Raw genomic sequence first — 22831 nt, forward strand, 5'->3', positions numbered from 1 at the left:
CCCCACATTGGGTGTAGAGATTTCTCAAAAATAAAAGAAATCTTAAAAAATAAAAATGAAAAAGAATAGAGAACAGCAACCTAAATATTCAAAACAGGGGATTATATGATAATTTTGGTACATTTGTGAAGATACTAATAAGGTTGTAGAAGACCGTTCAATGGTAGGAAAGGATATTATAATACATATTAAGGAAAAATACAGATTTTAAAATAACACGTATAATATGACCCCAGTCTTGTAGAGCTGTATCCATTTAAAAACAAAATCTTAAGCTAGATATTGTTATAGCTCAGTGGTAAGACCGTGCGTGCCTTTTTCTTTTTGCTTATCTGTAGTTTCCAAAATTTCTGCAATGAACATGTATTACTTTGATAATAAGAAACAGCAAATATCATGAAGAAAAATCAGATATGAAGCTCATAAATCCTGAGGAATAAATGACTGATGAAATGTTTAAAAATGTGTTGTGTTTTGGGGCGCCTGGGTGGCGCAGTCGGTTGGGCGTCCGACTTCAGCCAGGTCACGATCTTGCGGTCCGTGAGTTTGAGCCCCGCGTCGGGCTCTGGGCTGATGGCTCAGAGCCTGGAGCCTGTTTCCGATTCTGTGTCTCCCTCTCTCTCTGCCCTTCCCCCGTTCATGCTCTGTCTCTCTCTGTCCCAAAAATAAATAAACGTTGAAAAAAAAAAAAAATAAAAATGTGTTGTTGTTTTTTTTTTTTTTCCCAGAAGCCTGCATTTTTACCAGCATGTAGCCCTAAGGTATAGGTCAAGCTGGTGGTCAGAAAGACAAAAGGGAGAAAAGGCACCATAGGAGGCCCATGGACCACTGGCCTGGGTCTGAAAACAATCATTTAATCCTTTGTAGGTTTACAGCTTGGGATTTCTCTACTTCTCATGTCAGGAAGCCAAGAGCTTAAGGAACCTGAATGAGTGATGCTTTAACTCCCATGAATTTGTGACAACATTGAAGATACAGATGCTAATCCTGTGAAGCCTAGCATAGGGGCAGACCCTGAGAGACACATCATAAATGATGCTGGTGGCACAAATTCTACCCTATAGTTTAGCTTGGAGAGGAATTTTTTCTTTCAACCAACCAGCTTTCATCACACTAGCATTGTGAACAGCTAGAGCAGGATTCCCCCACATACAAGATTTAAAACTTAGCTAGGGTTGGTTCTAAGCGAGAACTTTAGGATGCTTACTACATGTCTGCAAAGGCAAGCACAAAGTGCATAAGACTGACTTTAAAAGTGGGCAGAGTTGAACACTAAGATGCTCGTTAACTAGACTAGGGTACGTTAATACAAAGGAAGACTATACAGCCATGAAGATGATAATCTACATGTTTGCATGAAACGATATTCATTCACAATATAGTGCTCAGTGACAAAAATTCTAAGATTACAGTATTATAGATAATATTTTAATATTTATACATATATACATGCAGTCATATTTATAGGCTTGTAAAATATCTATATGGGTCATTAACAATGCCCCCAGTTTTCTCTTTTTTCTCTATTTTTCTAATCTTCTCTATACTAAATATATTTTGTGTAACAAAAATATTTGAAGATATATTTTTTAATGTTTATTTATTTTTTAGAGAGAGAGAGAGCATGAGCAGAGGAGGGGCAGAGAGAGAGGGAGACACAGAATGTGAAGCAGGCTCAAGGCTCTGAGCTGTCAGCACAGAGCCTGATGCAGGGCTCAAACTCACGGACCATGAGAGCCTGACCTGAGCAGAAGTAGGATGCTTAACTGACTGAGCCACCCAGGCGCCCCTCACCTTATTGTTTTTTAAATAAAATAGGGTCTTTATATATAGTAGGAAAATAAAACAAGTTATCAGAGACCAGCTTAAATTTTAAAAAATGTTTTTGAAGAAGGCTAGTTTTGACCTGAGGTTTGAAGATGATCATGGTTTTAGAATGACAGAGAAGAAAGGGGGGGTTCTTGCTCAAAGCCCTCAAGATGGAAACTGGCAAATCTGTATGTGTGCACACAGGTGTGCAAGTTTGGGGGGTGAGGGTGAAAAGCAATGAACTTCCCCAGAGTAAAGAAGTTGAAGGACAGTCTAGGGAATCTGAACTCTACACTTCAGGTAAAGAAAAGCCTAGAGGTTCTTAAGTAAAGCAACACCTCACTAAAATCTGCTAGAGGACAATGCTTCTAACTTCCCTGTGTAAATGGGATTCAATGAGGAGAGGTCAAGGCACCAGCTTGGAGGCAGGTGCAGAAGTCTCTGCTTGAGGTGACATGGCCCCAGCTGACATGTGAACCATGGAAGTGAAATGAACAGAGCTGATCTGGACAACCACAGAACAAGGGTCTGCTGGCCCACAGCAGGTGAGAATATTCAGAGGCTGTAAGACAGAAGTAAAAAGGAATTCAGGATTTTGATCAAAGAGGCTTAAGAGGCTGGTGGTGGAAGGAAAATGAGAAGAGAGGTCTTGGGTGGGATGCAGAGGAGGAGGCGGCAATGCAGGTCTGAAGGACTTTCAAGAAAGCCCAAGTGCTGTAGCCCCAATGGCACTGGGATGATTTTATGATTTTATTATTATTTCTAAGTTTATTTATTTTTGAGAGAGAGAAAGAGTGTGAGCAGGGGAGAGGCAGAGAGGGAGACAGAGGATCTGAAGCGGGCTCCATGCTGACAGTATAGAGTTCAACGTAAGGCTTGACCTCACGAACTGTAAGATCATGACCAGGTGAACGCTTAACCAACTGAGCCACCCAGACACCCCAGCAACAGGATGATTTCAAATCCCTGGGATTCTGTCCTGGCACTTTCTGCTGTGCATCTCCCCTCATCTGTATAAGTGGCATGGTGATACCTATCCCCTGCTTACTTCAGAGTGGTTAAGGGTCAGTTAGATCATCTGGATAAAAAGCACCAGGTATTGTTGTCATGCATGCAGGTGGTGGTTGCAGGGAGAGATTACACTCACTTAGAACACAAGGCCACAGAAGTTGACATGGTCCAGGACTCAGTTTTAACCTACCCTATATTGAGGAGAGAGAATTTCTGGAGAATCTACTGATTTGCTAAAAAGCATTGATTCCCTTTCCCTAAGCCAGGAACCAAAGCTCCGTGGTTCAGGGTAGAAGTATGTGGTCAGCGCTACCATAACAGGAGGCTTCTTCCCAGGCTGCCAGAGGTGGAAAGGCCTTGTGTGCATCATCTGGTTTGAGCCTCTTGTTTTACAGGTGAGGAGCAGAAAAGCGACTTGGCCAAGGTCACCTAACTTGGGAAAGCCCACGATAGCAACAGGAGAGGCCAGAAGAATGATAATGTGAGGATGGACCACTTCTCTCTGTCAATGGCCACCAAGCTGGCTCACACTGCCATCTTCTCTTTCCCAGACTTTTGCATAGTCTCCCCACAACCTGTTGCCCCCACTGAAGTCAGAGTGACTTTTAAAAACCCAAATGTAACCATGCCACTTCCCTGTCAGAGTACTTTGATGGGTGTGGGAGTGGCTCCATCCTTCTGGCCCTCTACTGAAGGCCACAGATCCTGTCTTGAGAGCCTACAGCTCTCCCTGCTACAGCTCCCACCCTTTGACGCTTCAACCCTGCCACCCCTTTGCGAACAATCTCCTTAAAAACTCTTCAGCCACCCCTTTTGAGTTTCCTACTGCTTCCTGCCAGGACCCTGAAGATACCAATGGCCTGTAAGTCCCTGTGATGTGGCTCCTGCCTCCCCCTCCCATCTCCACCCACCCTTCCCCCCATGTGCTCACTCCAACAAGCCCTACTCCTCCTTGGATGAGTTATAGGCTGTAGGTTATATTAGAAACTCCTAATTCTCAACAAATCCTCATGGAATTTATCATAATTTGTCAACACGCATGTATGTCTATATGTACAGAGACACGTGTGTGAGTATTTGATCCACTTCCTTCTCGCTAGACTATAAAATGAGATCCCCTGTTGATCTGGTTTCCAGAGTTTGAAGGCTAAAGGGTTTGGAGGCAAAATGCTCCTAGAGACTCAACTGCTACCAGCTTCCTTGTCATTCTCTCTCAGTGACACGATAAAAAAGGAAAATGAACAATTGCTACAGATGCTTGGAAACAACACTCCTGGCACCTCTTCAGTCAAGCAGCATGCAGAGAGCGCCCAGTTGGAGAAGGGGAAAATGGATGCCGGCTGCTCTGGGAGCCATGAGCACAGTAAGGCCTGGTGTCACAGCCTGCCCTTGGGAATGAAGCCAACAGCCCACAGGAATGTCCCAAAGATGGAGGAGGCTATTACCATGGCTCACTCAGACTGCACTGCATGGGGAGGGGAGAGTCTTATTATTAACCTCAGTGTATTAATATTTGAAAAGCATCTTCACGATGATAGATAGCAGTCACCCAGAGAATGGGAACAGCCTTGGTTCTGCAAAGTGTTTTCAAAGGGGAAGAACAGCTTTTATCAAGAGGGAAGAGAGGACAATGGGAGAAAGTGTTATGTCCTGGGCTGGGGAAACTGCCTTGGACCACTGCCTCTCCTGTGGATCTGTCTGCACAGGTAACTAGCAGGTTTATCTGAACAGTGGCCTGTCTCAGGAAAGCGGGTGGGGGTGGAACTCATAATGGCTGACCTCCGAGGAAAAGCTGCTGAGCCAATTATTTTTTCTTCTGACAGTACACTAAAATGATTGTTGCTGATTATACATATTTCCATAAATAGTATGTCTCCCCAATATATAGTTTCTACATAGAACTCCATTTCGTGTTTTGAAATTGGAGAAGAAAACATTAAAGAAAACCCTCATTAATGATGCCACCTTTGTTCTCACACATAGCTTAACAGAGATATTCAGACCATTAACACCTGATGGCTTGGTCTCCAGCAGCTACATCTGAACTTGTCAACTTAGTAGGCTGCCAAGAAGCTGCTGAATCCCCACTCCTGTACCTTCCCCACCCTGCCCACCACATACTGTGGTGAAATCCTGCTCTCTGAAAGAAATCATTCACCCTCTGGACACAAAGCCCTTCTCAGGAAACTGGGACACCTGGAATCAGTGTCATCCTGGTGCAGGTGGAGAAACAGGCCAAGCATGACCTTTTGCCACCAAAGTCAGGAAGCAGCCGATACTACCTTCTCTGTGAAGTTTCCAAGGAGCCAACGCGGGTGGGAAGGGAGCGGCAGGGTCTGAAGGCACCTGTCCTAAGGCTCTGATGGAACATCTGCCAGTCACAGAACTTAACCTTGGGGCCTGGGCAAAGTGGGTCTGGAAGATGTTCAAGGTTCAAAATGGCAGCAACTCTGTGCTTCAGAGCACAGGGACATAGCCTGCCATGCACCTGCTGCCCTGTTGTGTCCTCTGAATTGTCTTCAACCAACCTCACCACTTGACCTCATCTCCAATCTAGTAAGAAGGCAAAGACAGAATGCAGAAAGGAAAGGCATTTCTAGTTTGAAGCATCACTTCGATTCTGACTTAAAGGCAAAGCCAGAGTGGGCTACACAATTTTGTGCACTTTGTTTTAAAAGAATGGCTCTGGGGGTGCCTGGGTGACTCAGTTGGTTGAGTATCGGACTCTTGATTTTGGCTCAGGTCATGAGATTGAGCCCCATGTAGGGCTCTGTGCTGATAGTGTGGAGCCTGCTTGGGATTCTCCCTCTTTCTCTCTCTCTGCCCCTCCCCTGCTCATACATGTGCACACTCTCTTGCTCTCTCTCAAAATAAACATAAAAAAATAAAGCAACAAAAAGTGTTCAAAGGATGGCTCTGTGTTAAATGGGCCACAGAAGATGATGAAGGACACGTTGAGCCCTCTCCTCACAGATCGTCTCAAGAGTCCCTGCATTGCTCTCTGTACCATGACCTTCCAGATGCCTCTGTGCTCTGAGGAGCTGGAAGTCATGCAGTAGGTGGCACTTGGGATGCCCAGATTTCAACGTGAGTGCATGGGTAAGGCAGGGGAGGCCAGGGCACAAGGTTTTATCTTTTCGGGGCATCTTTCTGTTGCATTCCTCCTCTGCCACTTGGGCACACCTGCCCCAAGTCACTGGGGTACACAGCCAGGTGCAAGAGGGTACACATTCAGGCAGAGGACCCTTCTGGGATGAGGAGAGAGAGCACCAAGGGCAGGCATTCTGGCTGGTAAATTCCCTGCAGCCTGCAGTGCTTCATCCCTCATCCAGACAGCCACAAATGTTTACCAAATGGCTCCCAGTATGAAAAGGGGGGAGGACAGGAAAGGGGGTGTGAGTGAAGATGAGGGTGGCTGTAGGAGACACTGGAAGCCTTTCTACCGAAACCTGAAGGCTGGAACTTCTTGGAGGGATTAGAAGGTGAGCTTTTCAACTGCTTCCCTTCCTCTAATCTTTGAAAGCAGGTCCTAAACGTAGGAAGGTACCAAAGGCAGTCATCAAAGCAGAGAACGGCCCCTGTTCAGGAAGAAGCCTCAGGGTGACCCATCACTTAACCTCCTCGAGTGCTGCCAGCTTTAGAGCCTGACACTGAGAGCTAACATCTGCCAGGGACCTACTGGGCAAATATTCCTGCTGGGCCCCCACCCTTCCCCTGGGCACTGCCGAGGTCAAATCCATCCCCTATTTGCAGGAGCCTTCTGCAGCACTTTCCTGCCCACCTCCCCCTTCATTTCTTGTCAGGCTGACCCACAGTGTCAAATCCACAGTGATTCATTTGGAGAGAGGTCAGGTATTTGTATACCAATGTGGCAGTTTCCACATGGAATAACCAGATGGTTTGTTTATTTCAGTCCAGGGAGGAAGAGCTGGGAATTATTTGAAAGGCAAAATAGGGAGTATTTCCTCTGGAGCTGAGAGGAAGTTGACTTAAGGGGCAGAAAAAAATGGAGTCCTGTTAACACACTGCAAGATTTCCAACCACAGGTCACTATGTGGAGAAGGACCCAGAGAAGCCACACCCGGAAGGACATCTAACCAGCCTCATCATCCTTTGGTTTCTTGGTCCTTCCAGGTCACCCAGCTGATGGCAGAGACACAGCTGGGATCTTGGCTGGGCAGCCTTAAAGAGAAAGATCTACACAGCATGGGGCTTCATCCCTGTGGGCACTGGGTCTCTGGGGACCGAGCCAAAAGCCGCAACACAAGCATTAGTGGAGTTTCCCCTGGTCCCTGGCTCCTTCTTCCAACCCTGGCCTTCAGAAACAAAGGAGGGTGGGGTTAAGAAGGAAGAAACTGGCCCTGGAACAGGCCAGGATAACTGGAACTATGACTGATGATCATGAATGTCTGAAGTTAAAAGAAGGGACAGAAAGATATTACTAAGATTTCCTGTAAATACTAACATTCACCTAGTATTTTATTACTAATAAAAAACTTTCATAAACTTTATCTTACTTGATCTTCACAAGACCCTTGGGAAAGAACTACTGTCCCATTTTATAAAACAGGAAATTGATTCAACCATCCTCCATACTAGTAGCATTAGAGGGGACAGTAATGCCTTCCTTGCCATCATGTGCTTAGGTGTGGGGGAGTGGCTGTGGAGAAAGCAGAAATGATTGGAACTAGAGGTGCTTCTGCTTCCTCAGCCTCTTTGGAAAGGCTGCCAAGGCAGCCCCAAAGACAATACTGAAGAGAAAAACATCCAGAAGTTAAAACTGAGGGAGACAGCCCCTTTCTCTGCTCTGTCTACCCACTAGAACGGGTCCATCTGACCTCTCTACTTTGGATGCTCCCACAGCTTTCGCTTATCCCACAGCTCACTCAGAGTGGACTCTCAGTAAAGTCAGTAGACTGACAGGTTTCTGTTTGTTTTTTAAAACCCTGAATGGATCCTAAACTTCCATGGTTACTTGTTAGTCAGATGTTCTAAATTGTTAAGGTCCAGGCATGTAAGTCTATGCTCGGTGGTCCCCCTCTCCCCTGGGGGGTATTCAGATTCTCTGGTAGACGATATGCACACTCTTGGTGAGACACAGGCATGGCTGTGGAACTTTTTTCTCCAGTAACCTGATAACTTACTTTCACCAGTTTTCCAACCTGATCCTTAGACCTGGCTGCCATTCATATAGTCCAACTGGATAAAGTTGTACCCCACCTGCTTGTCAAGATCCCATGCACCCTTCAATTCCTGAGGGCCTTCTCCACAAATGAGTCCCCGATTCCTGAGTCTCCTCCTTTGCTCTCTCATTGCTATTTAATTATATGCCTTTCCTACAGTTCTTCTCTAATTGTACTTGTGCTAATTCATTATGAACATTGTTCATTTCCCTAGTGGATCATAAACTACTTACAGACAGATACTGTGTTGAATTCATCTCCGTGGTTTTCTCTATCTGGTCATGGGGTTAGCTTTATACATAGTAGGGGTACAATAAATAACTATTAAAATGGAATTTTCCTCGGTTTCTTAAAAAATAGGGTATCTGTAAAACATATCAAAGGATCCCTGCACAAAGACAGTCCCACTCCTCATACTGTCCTTTGACAAGACATATGGAAAATGGAACCCCTCTCCCTCCACCTCTATAACCAGGGTCAATGTAGTCAGGCCCAGCTGGCACACAGATAGAAAAAAGGTAAAACCAGACTGGCAAGACAAGGGTTCCTAGTTTGCTTATTTAAAGAGGTTAAGATTACATAAGGAAAGCAAGGAATGAATTAGTGCTATTATCTGTCCTCAAGGGAAACCAAGGAAGGAATTTTTAAGGGTAGGGAATGCAGAGAAGGGGGTGAAGGAAGAAGAAAGGGGGTGTCTCACAAGAACAAGAACACAAAAGCTGATGGCTGAGATGTGAATGGATTCCCCATCATGACAAGGGAATGAGACACCCCATTCCTTTTAGTGTAAGGTAAGCCCAGCTACTCCTAAGGTGAAAGGTCACTCTGGTTCCCCTGCTCATGACTCAAGGTTAGCTGAAGTTGGAGGCATCTGAGAGCAGAGTAGAGGGAGAGAAGATAGAAGAATACTACTAGAAAATTCAGATAGGGCCACTAAGTGATGATGGTGCACTGGGAGAATCGCTCCAGAAAGTGCTTATGGGCGAGTCTGGGTTCTTCTTACAATGTGAAGATGGGGAAAGAAGTCTGATTTGGGTTAATAACTGGTGGAGCAGATGATGGAATCTACCCCCAGCCCTCCCACCCACACGCTATCCCACAGAACTCAAACTTTCTTTATTGGCCAAGGACTTACTGTCCGAATATAGCTACCCTGGGCCAGGCTCCAGGGAAGCAGTGGTCACAGGGGTTGGCGGGAGAAGAAAAAAAAAAAAAATCCCAAGAATCAGATCCCAGCCAGCAGGGGGAGGACAAACTATTTCTGCTGGAGATTTAAGATCTCCCCCTCCCTCCCCTTCTCTTTCTCTCTCTCTCTCTCTGTCACTCACACACACATGCACACACACACACACACACACACACAGAAATCTACTATGAATCTAAGTAAAAATCTAATTCCAGTTTAAGGATAAGAGGTTTAGTCTAGAAAATCCTGCTTCCTGAGCCAGTGTGGGGAGGATGTTATCTGTTCTCAATGTCCTATCAAATCACACTTTTCTTTTAGGACAACAAAGAGGAGGATGATAATTTCTCTATCCAGGACCAGGCAGGAGATTGAGGTGCATAATGAAGCTGCACACCCCTCTGCCTGGCCATCCAGCCCCTCAGACACTCCTTTGCCCAGACTCTCTCTCAGTTCTCACTTTGGCCACAGGTCACTCAGGACAGAGGCAGAGGGCAGGGCCCACCTGGCACCACCTCCCACCTGGGACGAACTAGGGCATGCGTGGGAGCCTCTGCTCCCTCCCAACAGGGCCAAGTCTCCCTGAGCCACACAGCCATGTCTCCATCACCTCCCTGCCAGGGCTCACGCCAATGCACGCAGAGGGCTGGCCACAGGCAGGGAGGGGACTGAACCCTGGGACTATGAGACCGGCTCCTCTAACCCCCATGGCCCCAAATGGTACCTGCCAAGGCCTTGATCCGGGACCTCTCAAAGAGCCTGGCTGAGCTGTTGTCATTATCCAGCTCATCGTCCGGGGCATCCCAGCGGGCATTGATCCGGCTGTACGGTGGCTGGTTGCCCACGTTTTCAAACTCCGTGGCCGATGTCATGTCAGCAGGCTCTCAGCAGTTGTGCCTGCCTCAGTCTTCATGGAAGGGTCCCTAGGGGGGAACAGCAACACAGTCAGAGGGTTAGCTACCTCCCCCTTGGACTTTTTCTCAGGGGAAACTTATTCGGAGCATCCAGCAGGGGTAGGTCCTTGTAGGAGGAGCACACCGTGCCATCTGCCGGGCCATGCTTCCCACCTGGGGTCTCTGGGTTATAGAATATTGCAGCAGCAGCAGTCGCCGCCGCCGCCACACTGTAACGGCGACAGTGGCGGCAGGGATGGAGAGCTGCAGGCAGAAAGGGTCAGGATGGCCAGCAGGTGGAGACGTCAGTCGCAGCAAGCCCGCTTCCTCCAAACCTGCGGCTGAGGCAGCTGTGGAAGCTTGGGAGCCTGAGAGGGGAGGCTCTCCTGGGAGCCAGGGGATGGGCGGGGTGGGGGATGGGGGTGGGGTGGGGAGAAGAGCAGCTCAACCCTGTGGACTGGACCAGGAACAAACCTGGACAGGAAGGAGAGGTGAAAAGTTGGAAGTTGGCTGAGTCCCACTCAAACGTGAATCAGTGGGGAGAGAGACGAACAGGAGATGCCACTGATGCCACCAGCCCCAGCAGCTGTGCTGGGGAAAGTGTACTCCTCGCAGAGGCTGCCCAAGATCCCTCCCAGCGCTTTCCCAGCAACAAATATTTAGAAAGCTGAGCTCTTGGTTTTACCTTCTCTGAAGTGCAATCAGGTGCGTGGGCAAGGTTGAATCCCAAGACAGACCAAGGCGCCCAGATGAGACTGCTGTCCTATCAAGGCTGTCAGCATGATGGTGGGGGTGGTGGCGAAGGGCTCCCACGGACAGCGGAGCTGTGCATGTTCATCTATGCAAGGCACATGGGCATTAGGAGCACTGTGTTCTTACTTGCCTGTCATTTATCATGTTTGTTCATTCATTCATGATTGACTAAAATATGTACCAAGGCCCAACTAGAGGGCAGACACTATGCGAGGCAATTCTGAGTAAGACAAGAGGTGCGCTGTCCTCATAGAGTTTATATTCTGGCCGTAAGGCACCCAGTGAAATAAGCAATTATAGTAAGGTGTGCTGTGTGCCACCGCTGGGAAAGAATGGGGAATTGTGGGGTCTCATGGCAGAGCTGGATGTCAGGATAAGGGAAGCGTAAGCTGGTTCCCAAAGGAAGCTCAGAAGCATTCTGTGAAGGGATAAAGGGGCAAGTCCAAACAAACGGTATAAAGAGCAGGTGCAGGGTTCTGAAGGTGAGAAAGACCATGGCAAAATTTAGGAAACTTACAACGTAACTAGGGGGTGAGGGCAGAGTCAGGGAGACAAGGGAGATGGGAGACTAGAGGTGCAAGGCTAGGGCCTGAATGTTGTGGGCTTTTGGAAAATGACTATCTTTCATTCAGCCTTAATTTCCTCTCCAGTACCTGCCATTGAGGCATCTCCCCAGGGAACTAAAGGGATTCCAAGACCAAGTCTATAAGACAGGACAGGGAGCCCAGAGCCTTCATATCCAAGAGAACAAAATGGGGTGGGGAGGCCATGAGGCAGACAAATGACAAGTGTGGACAACCAGTGAGCTGTGAAGTAAGCCGCTTCCTCTATGAATGTGTGCACACTCACACATTCGTATACATACACCCCAGACACACACCGGTACTGATATCCCACACACACACAAACAGATGCATGCTTGATGAAGAAATGATGCAAGCTCACCAATCCAAGTGTAAATGCAGTGCTGACGCCCTTATTTTTCAGACACAGAATCACTCCAGAATCCTTTTTCCCCAGTCCAATTAATCAATCCCACTACATCCCTTCGAGGTAAGACAGGAGCCAGAATTATCCATCTTAATTGCACAAGGAAGAAAACGAAGGCCTAACACAGGATGAGGGCTCCCCAAGGTCATCTAGGGAATTACTGCTATGGCTAGGGCTAACGGCCAGGCTGTAGCCTGATTCATCCCCTTCTACCAGGCAGATTTTTAGGGAAGCAGATTTGATTTAGGTGAGAGAAGAACATGGCACACGGGGACAGAAGGTATTCCCCAGCATCCAGGACTTGACAAAGGTGTTTGCTTCTCAGGGAAGGGGAGATATAAGGTGGGGAAGCCAGTCATGACTCCAAACAAAGCATGCCCTGCAATTCCAGGCCTGTGCCCAGGAAGACCCTCATCCCTTACACAGCCTGTCATCTTTCACAAATGGACACACGAGTTCCATGGCTGAGATTTACTCACTCAACTGCTTGGGCAAAGAGAGCTGGGAAGGACTCCATCCCCCCCATGCCTTCCCCCCAACCCCTGCTTCCCTGAAGGGGAGCGACTGCTGGCTCCCAGCTCCAAGCAAGACAGAGACTGACAGGCTGAGCACCTCCTGCTGGCCTGCAAGCCTGTCCAGTGGCCCCTGAGAAGGGCCGAGCTGCCAGACGCAGGAGGTGAGGTAAGATCAGATCCTGCTTGCAGGAGGTAACCGGACCCTGGCTCTCCTTCTTGTCTTAGGCTATTTTTAAGAGCGGCTGAGAGAGGCCCAGGCCATGGGCTGGTGGAGGGTGGGGGGTGGGGGGTGGGGTAGTCAGTGAGATTACCTTTGCCATGGCTCCGTAAATAAGTCTGCCCCAGAAAGATGAGCCTGAGCAGGCACACCAGCAGGCCCAGCATTCAAGACAAGATTGATGGCCCTGGGTGCAGAAGAGCAGCCACTAGACAGCAATTCATCCTGCTTAAAAACGCCATGCCTCCTGCCACCGTGGCTCAGAGAAGGGAGCGGTCAGGCAGCGGCTTGGCAGGGAATGTGATAAAACTCACATGTATGTCTAAATACACAAGTCTAGGGTTTGGGGTGAGGGGGTTGTTTTGTTTTTAGGAGGTCAGGTCCTCGAAGGCAACCACCAAGGAAAAAAGATGCAGAAATGAAAGGGAAGCCCTCTTCCTCTTGCCCCATAGCTGTGCCCACCCCGGTGGCCTGCCCAGATGGCGTCCCTTCAGAGCCAAGGGAGGCGGGGGTAGTGTGCTCGGTGGTTCAGCAAGGGGAGAATCTCACAGAATCAGGTGTGAGAGGCAGAAGAGAAGAAAATCTGAAAATGGGAAAGCTACAGATGGTTATTCCAGGAACACAAAAGCAGAAACAAAACCCCAAACAAGGCCTGGAAGGTCATGGAAATGACAAGTTGGTATCTGAGGGGAACCTGAGGGTCAGGTAATCCGGTCACATTTTTTAGGATATAAGTCATCTATGCATCTAGAATGGGCCTCCATTAAGTATGAAAGACAGCAAGCACCTGGCTAACATTAGACTTTAAGCTGCACCTCACCCCACTGCCAGCAAACCCAGGAGAAAGGACATACGTAGCTCCTTGTCATTTCACTCCCCAGTTCACCCTCAAGTTCCTAAGAAGCTTCTCCCAACCCACCAGACCCTTGTCAAAGCAGAGGTGGGGCTTCTCTGGCCTGTGTGACTCTGCCTGGGAAAGCCCACCTTCCCTGTCCATTTGCCTATCGCAGTGGGGCAGGCCTGTCTCCCAATGTGCAGTCCAGAGGCTCGCCCTCACCTGCTGAACTTCTGCCACTAAGGCCAGGTTATATTTTGATCAGCATGGGTTCCTAGAAGACTTGCCCACAGCTCAGAACGGAAAAGCTCATCTGATCGTACAGGGCACTCACTCACAGAAGGAGTGCCTGCTTGGTAAATGGATTTCACAATATCACCGCCACAGCTCATAGCTCCACCCTTCACATTGTGCCCAGGACCTCATCCACTTCCGAGATCGGGTGTTAGTCTCAGAATCTCAGCCTCACATGCTATGCCCAGGTAATCCCTGGGGCAGCTGGGACCCCAGCAAGTGGCAGCAGTGGCAACAGCAGCAGCAGCTGCTTCTCCCCCGCCTGCAGGGTGCTGCCGGAGCCCTAGCTAGAGCTCACTTCAGGCTTCCTGCAGCACTGAGCAGGAGGCTGGATGCACTGCCCTTTTCTTCCCCACCCCATCTCCTCTTCCCTGGGCTGCTTAGATGAGAAGCAACAAAGCCCAAAGGTCTACTTCAGGAGTGGGAAATGGGGGAGGGGGGAACACAGGGTGATGCTGTTCTTCCTTCACAGGGTCACAAGTCACAGGCTGTTGCAAAGGCTTAGATGGAGTCTTCCTTAAACAGAGAATTCGGACCTATTCTACCTTTAACTTTCCCTCTAGTTGTAAGGTTGGACTTTTCACTTGCTTCCTATTTTGTCCTGCCCCTTGATGCTACGCCAAACCTGCTTTTAACATATTTTGATACTATGGCAATCCAGGTCAGGAGATTAAATCCTGAAGTCTCCCTGGTAACTTTCCTGCCAGTGCATTTACTAAAACAGAACACCCTCCTACTCCATCTGATCATAATCTCACTGCATATTCCCAGATACCTTAAAGAGCAAATACATACTAAAACAGCGTGAGAACCAATGAGACGCTCAGTACAGAGTACACTAAATCTATCTTAAACCTTAATCTCCTCCTACCCCCAAGCTCTAGTCTAGCACCTCCATCTGTCTACCAGATATCACTACCTAAAAATTATAGCTCAGTCTCAATATGGCTAAGTCTGAGAACATGGCTCCCAGGACAGAACAGGGGAGTTTCTGGACCATGGGGTGACAGTGAGGCCCAGTGAGGTAAGCATGCCACCTGTGGGTGACTTTTCCAGCAGAGGGGGACACCATCGGTAGTGCCAGGACCAAGCTGCTTCCCCTCCCCAGAGCACATGCTGCTTTTCCACACTCTGCAGTTCCCATCCCAATCTGCCCTGGCCACCAGTCCATCAGTGGCAGAGTATAGTTAGGTGTTCTTAAAGGGTCAAGATTCCTATCCAGGGTTGCCACCTTCAAGGATCCCCATGTACTTGCAATACCCTGGCCGTTCGAGTCCACAGCTGTTTGGTAAGGCCTTACCCAGACCCGTCTGCTCCAGTTTCTGTCACTAGGCAGGGACTTTAGGCCCACATGTCACAACTTGTCCACTCTCATCATGGAAAAATCTCCTACTAAGAACTGGCTCCAGTTATGCTGCAGCTGCTGGAATGGGAGTGGGGGTATGGTGGGATCATGATCCCAACAGTTCTTATAGGGATTTGGTTGGAGAACAGGTGCAGCTTAGCACTGATAGAGGGCTGATAGGGCAATCCCTACATCTTAACAGCATCTATCAGCACCTCACGTCCTACACAGAGGCAAATGTCCACTGGGAGTGATTAAAGAAGACAGGAGAAATGATACTTTTAGTATACATAGTTTTCAAAGACTATCCTCTACTGGGAATCTTGGGCTCAATATCTATCTACATTTACAGAAAACTGTTACAACCCAGTCCTACCTCTTATCTTTACTAACTCACTTCTTTCAGGATAACTACTGGCTTCCTCTCCCAGAATAAGTAATATTCTATGGTATTTGAATGAAAAGTTGAATGCCCAATTTATTTTCTTCCACAAAGACTTTTCCAGAATACTCACAGTGGCCTCTCTCTTGTTTTTTAATGGTTATTTTTGAGAGAGACAGAGACAGAGAGACAGAGTGTGAGCAGGGAGGGGCACAGAGAGAGACAGGGAGAGAATCTGAAGCACGCTCCAGGCTCTGAGCTGACAGCACAGAGCCCGAGGTGGAGCTTGAACTCATGAACCATGAGGTCATGACCTGAGCTGAAGTCAAACACTTAACCCACTGAGCCACCCAGGTGCTGCATGACCTTTCTCTTCTTCAGTGAAAATTGTCAGGGAGGTAGTAAGATCTCAATTTTGGAGGTGGTTAAAAGTAAGTTGAAATAATAGATTTGAAATAATCGTTGAGATATTTCTAATGAAGTAATTGATTCAGAAAAATATAAAAAAATAAGATAATTATATAAGTCAATGGAGAACTATACAATACAATCAAGCTCCCAACGCTTGAATTCACTGATGAATCTTAGTATCATTAAGAATAGGACAGCTAGATACTGGGTGTCTCCTGAGATGATACAATATGAAGGAAATCATGACCATTGACATTCTTGTCAAAAAAGTTAACCTCAATCTGATCAATCCTTAGAGTTAAGTTCTCATTACAGGAATTATAGGAAACCAAAAGACAGGTTAAATGACAACATGAGGAAGCAAGAGACAGACCCACAAGATGGGACATTCTGCAGACAACTGCCTCCACTTCCTCAACAAGTCAATGGCATTAAAACAAACAAAAAAGGAGGTGAAAATAGGAACTGTGTAGATCAAAAGAGACTTAGAGATGTAATAACTAATACAATGTGTACCTCGTTTGGATGTTGATTCAAGTGCTACCAAAACACATTTGGGGGACAAACAGGGACATCTGAATTATAGACTCAATATTGGATGATAACGAGAAATTATAGTTAATTATGTTAAGTGTGATCATGGCATTGTGGTTATCTAAGAAAATAAATGTTCTTTAGAGATGCTGAAGAATGTACAGAGGGACAGGTCATGCCATCTGGGATTTACTTAAATATGCTTTAGCAAAGTGGGGAAGAGATGAAGTAGGAAGCCCCTACTAACTGCTGACTTTGGATGATTTACACATGGGGGGTTCATGACGCTATTCTCTCTACTTTGGTTATATGTATGAAAATTTGTACAATAAAAATGTTCGTTTGTTATTAAAATTAAATTTTGTCAATTTTATTTAAAACAGTCATATGCCCTAGGTACAACTGGAACATAGAATAAACATCAACTCCTTTACCATGCCCAGCGTGGTCTGGCTTCTGCCTCCCTCTCCAAGCTCATCTCCCCATACTCACTAGATGCAACCTGCAAACCTTTCAGTTCTTCCAACCTGCCATTTCTTCCCCAGTTCAGGCTCTGGTGCATGCTGTGCCTTTGGTCTGGGATACTTTCTGGATCACCTTTGCATGTTTGGCCCTTCAGGTCTCCTCTTAGATACCATCCCCTTGTGGGAGACCTCCTGAGCACCCTGTCTCAGGTAAATCCTTTGTCAGCTTCAGTCTGCGCATCCTGCTTGACCCCTTCCTAGCACTCATCGTAACAGTAATTACTCATACATCTATCGGTTTGTGTTTTTGCTTCCTCCTGCATAGACTATAGGTTCCTCACAGGCACCAGCCATGTCAGTCCTACTCATGATTATATTCCGGTGCTTAGCTTTGCGCTCGGGACACACGGTCATTGAATCAATATTCTCCTCTTAGGGACCTAAGCTCAAGCTCTGGAACCTCTTTAAACCCCTCTGTCCCACCATATTCCCTGATCCAAGCACTACTTATTAGGCACTTATTTATTCATCACCAAAGCCAGTCATTATGCCTCTTTACAGTGTCTTCCTTTTGTCATTCCTTTATGTTCTAAAGCCTCTATTTCACTTCAGGCCCTTATGAATTCCCACCTGGACTTGTGTAATAGTCCATCTCTGTCGAGGCTTGACCCCTTCAATCTATCCGGAATGGCCCTTTTCATGACTACATGCCTCTACTCTGTAACAAGACCATCACACAGTCTACCAAAGCCCCACACTGTCCAGTGCTGAGCTCATACTTTCTCTTATGCTAAGTCTGCTCCAACCAGGAAGGTACACACGTCTCCCAACCCCCACCACTGTGTCAGATGCCTCTACAACTGTATTTGTGCCACACTCCACATGCTGAAATTTAGGCATCTCTCCTCTCTCCTGGCAATTTAAAACAACTTTCAAACATTTAGAAGCACAATATACAACATCATCCTGGAATCTGAGGTGAGGTCACCTTTCTCCTCCTACCCAACCCCATGGATTATTCACTGCCTGTACATCCAAGTGGAGAGGGCAACGGAGATGGGCTCAGGGAATGCTGATGGTGACCTGTGCACAGACTTCCCCTTTTCAGTGCCACATCCTCCTGAATCTCATTGCTATTTTCAAGTGAGGCCAGATCTTCGTTGTCTCACCTTCTGTCCATCCTTCCAATCTTGGGAGGAAGATGAATCTTTAGTTTTTTCTCCCATCCATCTTCATTCTAACATGCTCAAGTCTTTCCCATCTTAAATAAAACTCTTACTTGCCATATTTTCTCTTCCTCTCAGAGTCAAAGTTCCTGACAAATGTGCCAAGAATATGAACAGGTGACTTACGAAAGAGGAAATACAAAAGACTAAAAGCCTATGAATAGATACTCAAGGTTATTACTGACCCAAAAAATACAGATTAAAGCAAGAAAGAGATCCTATAGGCAAACATTATCAAGCTGAATAATGTGAAGTGTAGATGGTGATATGTAGAGTGGGAACCTTGTACCCTGCTGGTAGGAGTGTGAATTGGCCTAGCCATTCCAGAGGGCATTCTGCCAGTTCTCAGGAGGCAGGTTACATATCTGCAACTCTGTTCCTGGCCTTATAGACCAAAGAAATTCTCGTGCAGGTCTGAAAGGGGTCATGTGCAAGGATGTTCACTGCAATATTGATTATGGGGGCTGAGTGGGCAGGTAGAAATAACCTGTGTGTCCCTTGCTGGGGGATGGACAGTAAAATGTAGTGAATGCACACATTGAAGACACATGGCAGCACTGGAGAATCTTAAAAACACAGTGATGGATAAAATAAATAAGAAACATAATAAGATCTATAACACACCACTGAAAAAAATTTTAAATACATACAAAACAATACATATAAGAGCATATTACAAACAAGAGGCAAACTCTTAAACACATGAAAATGGCCACCTCTAGATTGGAATGAGGGGAATGGAGAAGGTAAAAGAAAATAAAAGGAAATCAACACCAAAAAACCCCCAAACAATCCGATTAAAAAATGGGCGGAGGACCGGAGTAGACATTTTTCCAAAGAAGACATACAGACATATGAAAAGATGCTCAGCATCACTCATCACCAGGGAAATGCAAATCAAAACCACAATGAGAAACCACCTCACACCTGTTAGAATTGCTGAAATCAAGAAAGACAACAAACAAGTGTTGATGAGGATGTGAAGGATGTGGAGGAAACTTGGGCACTGTAGCTAGGAATGTAAACTTGGGCACAGGTGCAGCCACTGCAGAAAACAGTATGGAGGTTCCTAAAAAAATTAAAAATAGAAATGCCATATGATCCAGTAATTCCACTATTGGGTATTTACCCAAAGAAAACAAAAACACTAACTCAAAAAGGTATATGCATCCCTATGTTTACTGCAGCATTATTTATAAGAGCCGAGACGTGGAAGCAATCCAAGTATCTATCAATAGACAAATGGATAAAGAAATGTCACATACACACACACACACACACACACACACACACACACACACACACACACACAACTATGAAACAGCCATAAAAAGGATGAGATTGTACCATTTGAGACAACATGGGTGGACCTGGAGGTATTATGCTAAGTGAAATAAGACTGAAAAAGACAAATATCATCTGATTCATCTCATAAATAGAATCTAAAAAAAATGAGTAAACAAGCAAAAAGCAGAATCAGAACTCTCAATACAGAGAATAAACTGGTTGCCAAAGGGGAGGGAGGTGGGGGCTTGAGCAGGATGGATGAAGGGGAGAGGGAGGTAGGCCTCCAGTTACAGAAGGAGTAGGTCACAGGAATTAAGAGCAGAGCGTGGGGAGTGCAGTCAGTGATATTGTGACAGCAAAGTAATGAGACAGATGGTAGCTATACTTATGGTGAACATAGCATAATGTATAAACTTGTCAAATCACTGAGTTGTGCACCCGAAGCTAATGTAACATTGTGTGTCAACTATACTTAAATTTAAAAAAGACTTGTTAAAAAAATAAAAGAAAAAAGAAAAGTCAGTCAATCAACCATGAACCAACCAGGAGAGGGGCCTTTCCCTAGAAAATGAGATGATAAACTGAGATGTATAATAACCTCTGCTCCTAAGGTAAATATAGATATAGTATATTTACATTCATGAGAACTTCCTCATCTATACGACACTCACTCTTCAATTCACTGAAATCTGGTTTCCCCCATTCACTTCATGAAACTATTCTCTCCAAAGGTCACTGACACCTCCCTTCCTTGTTGATTAAAATCATAGATGCTTTTCAGGTCTTATCTCGACTTCTCAGCAGCATTAAGCTCTGTTGGCCATTCAAAAAATTTCCTGAAGTTGCATCCTTATCTTCCAGGACATACTCCTTGTCCTCTCTGAACCTTCTTGTCCTTTCTCCTTGGTCTGCTCGGTGGGCTATTCTTCCTGTATCTCTCACTTGGATGGGATGTTCCCCAGAGTTCAACCCTGGGTCCTCTTCTCCTTCTTCCTCTGTCTACACACTCTTTTAGGCTATTTCGTTCACTCTCATGACATCATGACCTGAATTACCATCTCATGCTAATGGCTTCTGAATCTATCTCCTCAATTACTATCCATCAATCCAATTGCCTTCCGAACATTCACCTGGAAGACCCACAGGCCCCTTACACTCAACATGATCCCCAGCTGAAAATATGACCATCCCTGTCCCAGTCTTTCCTGTCATGTTTCTCATTCGCCAATATCCCAATGGTCCAAAGCAAATGCTGGGATCATGTTCTACCCCTCTTTCTTTCCCAGTATCTCACTAACTCATTCCCCTCAATGTCTCTCAAATCTCTATTCTCTGTCTCTACTTCTCCTCCTCACTTCTGGCAACCATCATCTTAAGTCTAATGGTTTCCTTTTGATTTCTTTGGATCTATATTTTCCCTTTTGTCTATTGTATCAATCTACCCTCTATACTATAGCTAGAAATATTATCTTAGAATACAAATATGATGATATCATTTCTATACTTTAATAGCTCTTCTTTATCTTGGAAGAAAGTTTAAAACCCATAAAAAATTGAGGTCAAAGCCCTTCATGATCAATCCCTTCACTGAACACCATTTCCATCAAAACCTTCTTCCCAACTTCCCCAGTCTTACATCCCCACCATAATGAACTCTATTCGGATCCCTGGCTCTCTCTGGCCATGTTATTTGCACATACTAAGCCCAGAAAACTCTCCCTCTTCTTTGGAATAATTTCTTGTCTTTCAGAACTTATCTTAGTCATCACTTCTTTCAAGAAACTTCCCCCATCTCCACCACCATCCCCTGCAGCTGTGGGAGGCAGGGGTGATTCTTCTAGGTTCCCATCACACTCAGGGCTCATGTTCATCAAAGTGCTTAACTACGTTGTAGGATGATAATCTATTTCTCTTCTTTCCCAGTAGACTGTATGCTGCTTGAAGTCAGAGACAATCCCTATTCATTCTTTTTATCCCAATAGCCTAGCATACAGCCAAATGTGTGAAATGAGGCTACTGAATGTTGAAAAAAATAGATGAAAACTGAGAAATGTAGAGCACTGCTACTTAAGAGGTTAAGGATGGCTCCTGCTGAGGACACACCATTTGGAGGCTCATTTGAAGGTGAAGGTAAAGAGGGGGCTGGGAATGTGGCATGTAGCAGCAGTTGCATGGATTCAAGCCGGGCATCAATGCCCTGATGTTGTCACTGTTGCCCCTGTCTCAGCCATACATTCCTGCCATCTCCTCCTTTTTGGATGGAATGTAGTTGCACAAGGGGTGGACAGTGGCCCAAGCTCCTCCTAATGTCTACAAATCTTGACACTCTTCAGAGTAGCTCTGACTCAACCATGCCTCAATTTCCTCACACAAAACATTGATGAAAGCAGCAGCTTCTCACCCAGAATTCCTCTAGACAGAGAAGTCCTACCCCACTTAGCTGAGAAGTCTTTTATTTATTCTTTCTGGAGTCACAGAAATGTCAGTCACAGAATGGTTTCTATCCATAATCTCCACCACACAAATGAAAAGAGCTATTTTAAAAGTTGAACCTATAAATAATATATAAGATATGGGTGCCAATTTAATTATTCATTCATGTTGGAGCTTTTAAAATAATTAAATAAAAATTAACCTTTTAAAAGGTACTCAGGCCCACAAAGACTCCTGAGGGAATGGATGTTGCCCAGAGAATTGCCCCACCCTTGGCCAGGACACAAGGCTGACACAATGAGACCATCTTCTGGAGATATAAGGGAAGTTGCCTGCAAGGGGCAGCTCTAGTCTTGCAGCAAAGACAGTGCAGCCTCTTCAGGCCAGGCAGAGCCAGTTCTCAATGTATATAACCTCTTAGGCCTGCAGAGAGAGCACCTCTCAGCCACTATAATCTATTAAGCCCCTTCCCCGGGCTCTGCTGATAGACAAGCACCAGATGCTACATCATGTAGTCATTCTGCTGCCCACAATCCTCAGGAAAAATGCTTGACCCTTGGTAGGACTGTGTAGCAAAGCCCAGGGTTAGGACGGGAACCTGTAATTTATTAAGATCTTCATGCAGATTGGGGCGCCTGGGTGGCTCAGTCGGTTAAGCAGCTGACTTTGGCTCAGGTCATGATCTCACGGTCCGTGAGTTCAAGCCCCGCGTTGGGCTCTGTGCTGACAGCTCAGAGCCTGGAGCCTGTTTCGGATTCTGTGTTTCCCTCTCGCTGACCCTCCCCCATTCACGCTCTGTCTCTCTCTGTCTCAAAAATAAATAAATGTTAAAAAAAATTTAAAAAAAAAGATCTTCATGCAGATTGCTCCATTTAATACCTACCCCCACTCACAACTGTTAAATATTATTGTAATTACTATTATTATTGTTTCTATTTTATCAGAAGACCTGAGCTGAAATCCTAACTCCTGAGTTGTGTGTTCCTCTGTAAGTCACTGAACTACTCTGTACCTGTTTCCCCATCTGTAAAATGAGGAAAAGACCCTGTGTTTCTGTGTCAGAGAC

At 46.0% G+C, this 22831-nt stretch overlaps 1 protein-coding gene across 2 annotated transcripts in view; it reads right to left on the reverse strand.

The window, feature by feature from the left end:
- Positions 1-22831, reverse strand: part of SPTB (spectrin beta, erythrocytic) — a 128506-nt gene that overhangs the window by 58281 nt on the left and 47394 nt on the right. For both annotated transcript variants that reach the window (XR_006293409.1, XM_043556350.1), the window contains exon 2: positions 9911-10109. Coding sequence is in view for 1 of the 2 variants with exons in the window: in XM_043556350.1 (XP_043412285.1) it covers positions 9911-10058 (148 nt within the window). In the remaining variant the exon portion in view is untranslated. The remainder of the gene's footprint in view (positions 1-9910; positions 10110-22831) is intronic.

The sequence above is a fragment of the Prionailurus bengalensis genome, chromosome B3, assembly GCF_016509475.1.
Source record: "Prionailurus bengalensis isolate Pbe53 chromosome B3, Fcat_Pben_1.1_paternal_pri, whole genome shotgun sequence".
In the NCBI taxonomy this organism is placed as follows: domain Eukaryota; kingdom Metazoa; phylum Chordata; class Mammalia; order Carnivora; family Felidae; genus Prionailurus; species Prionailurus bengalensis.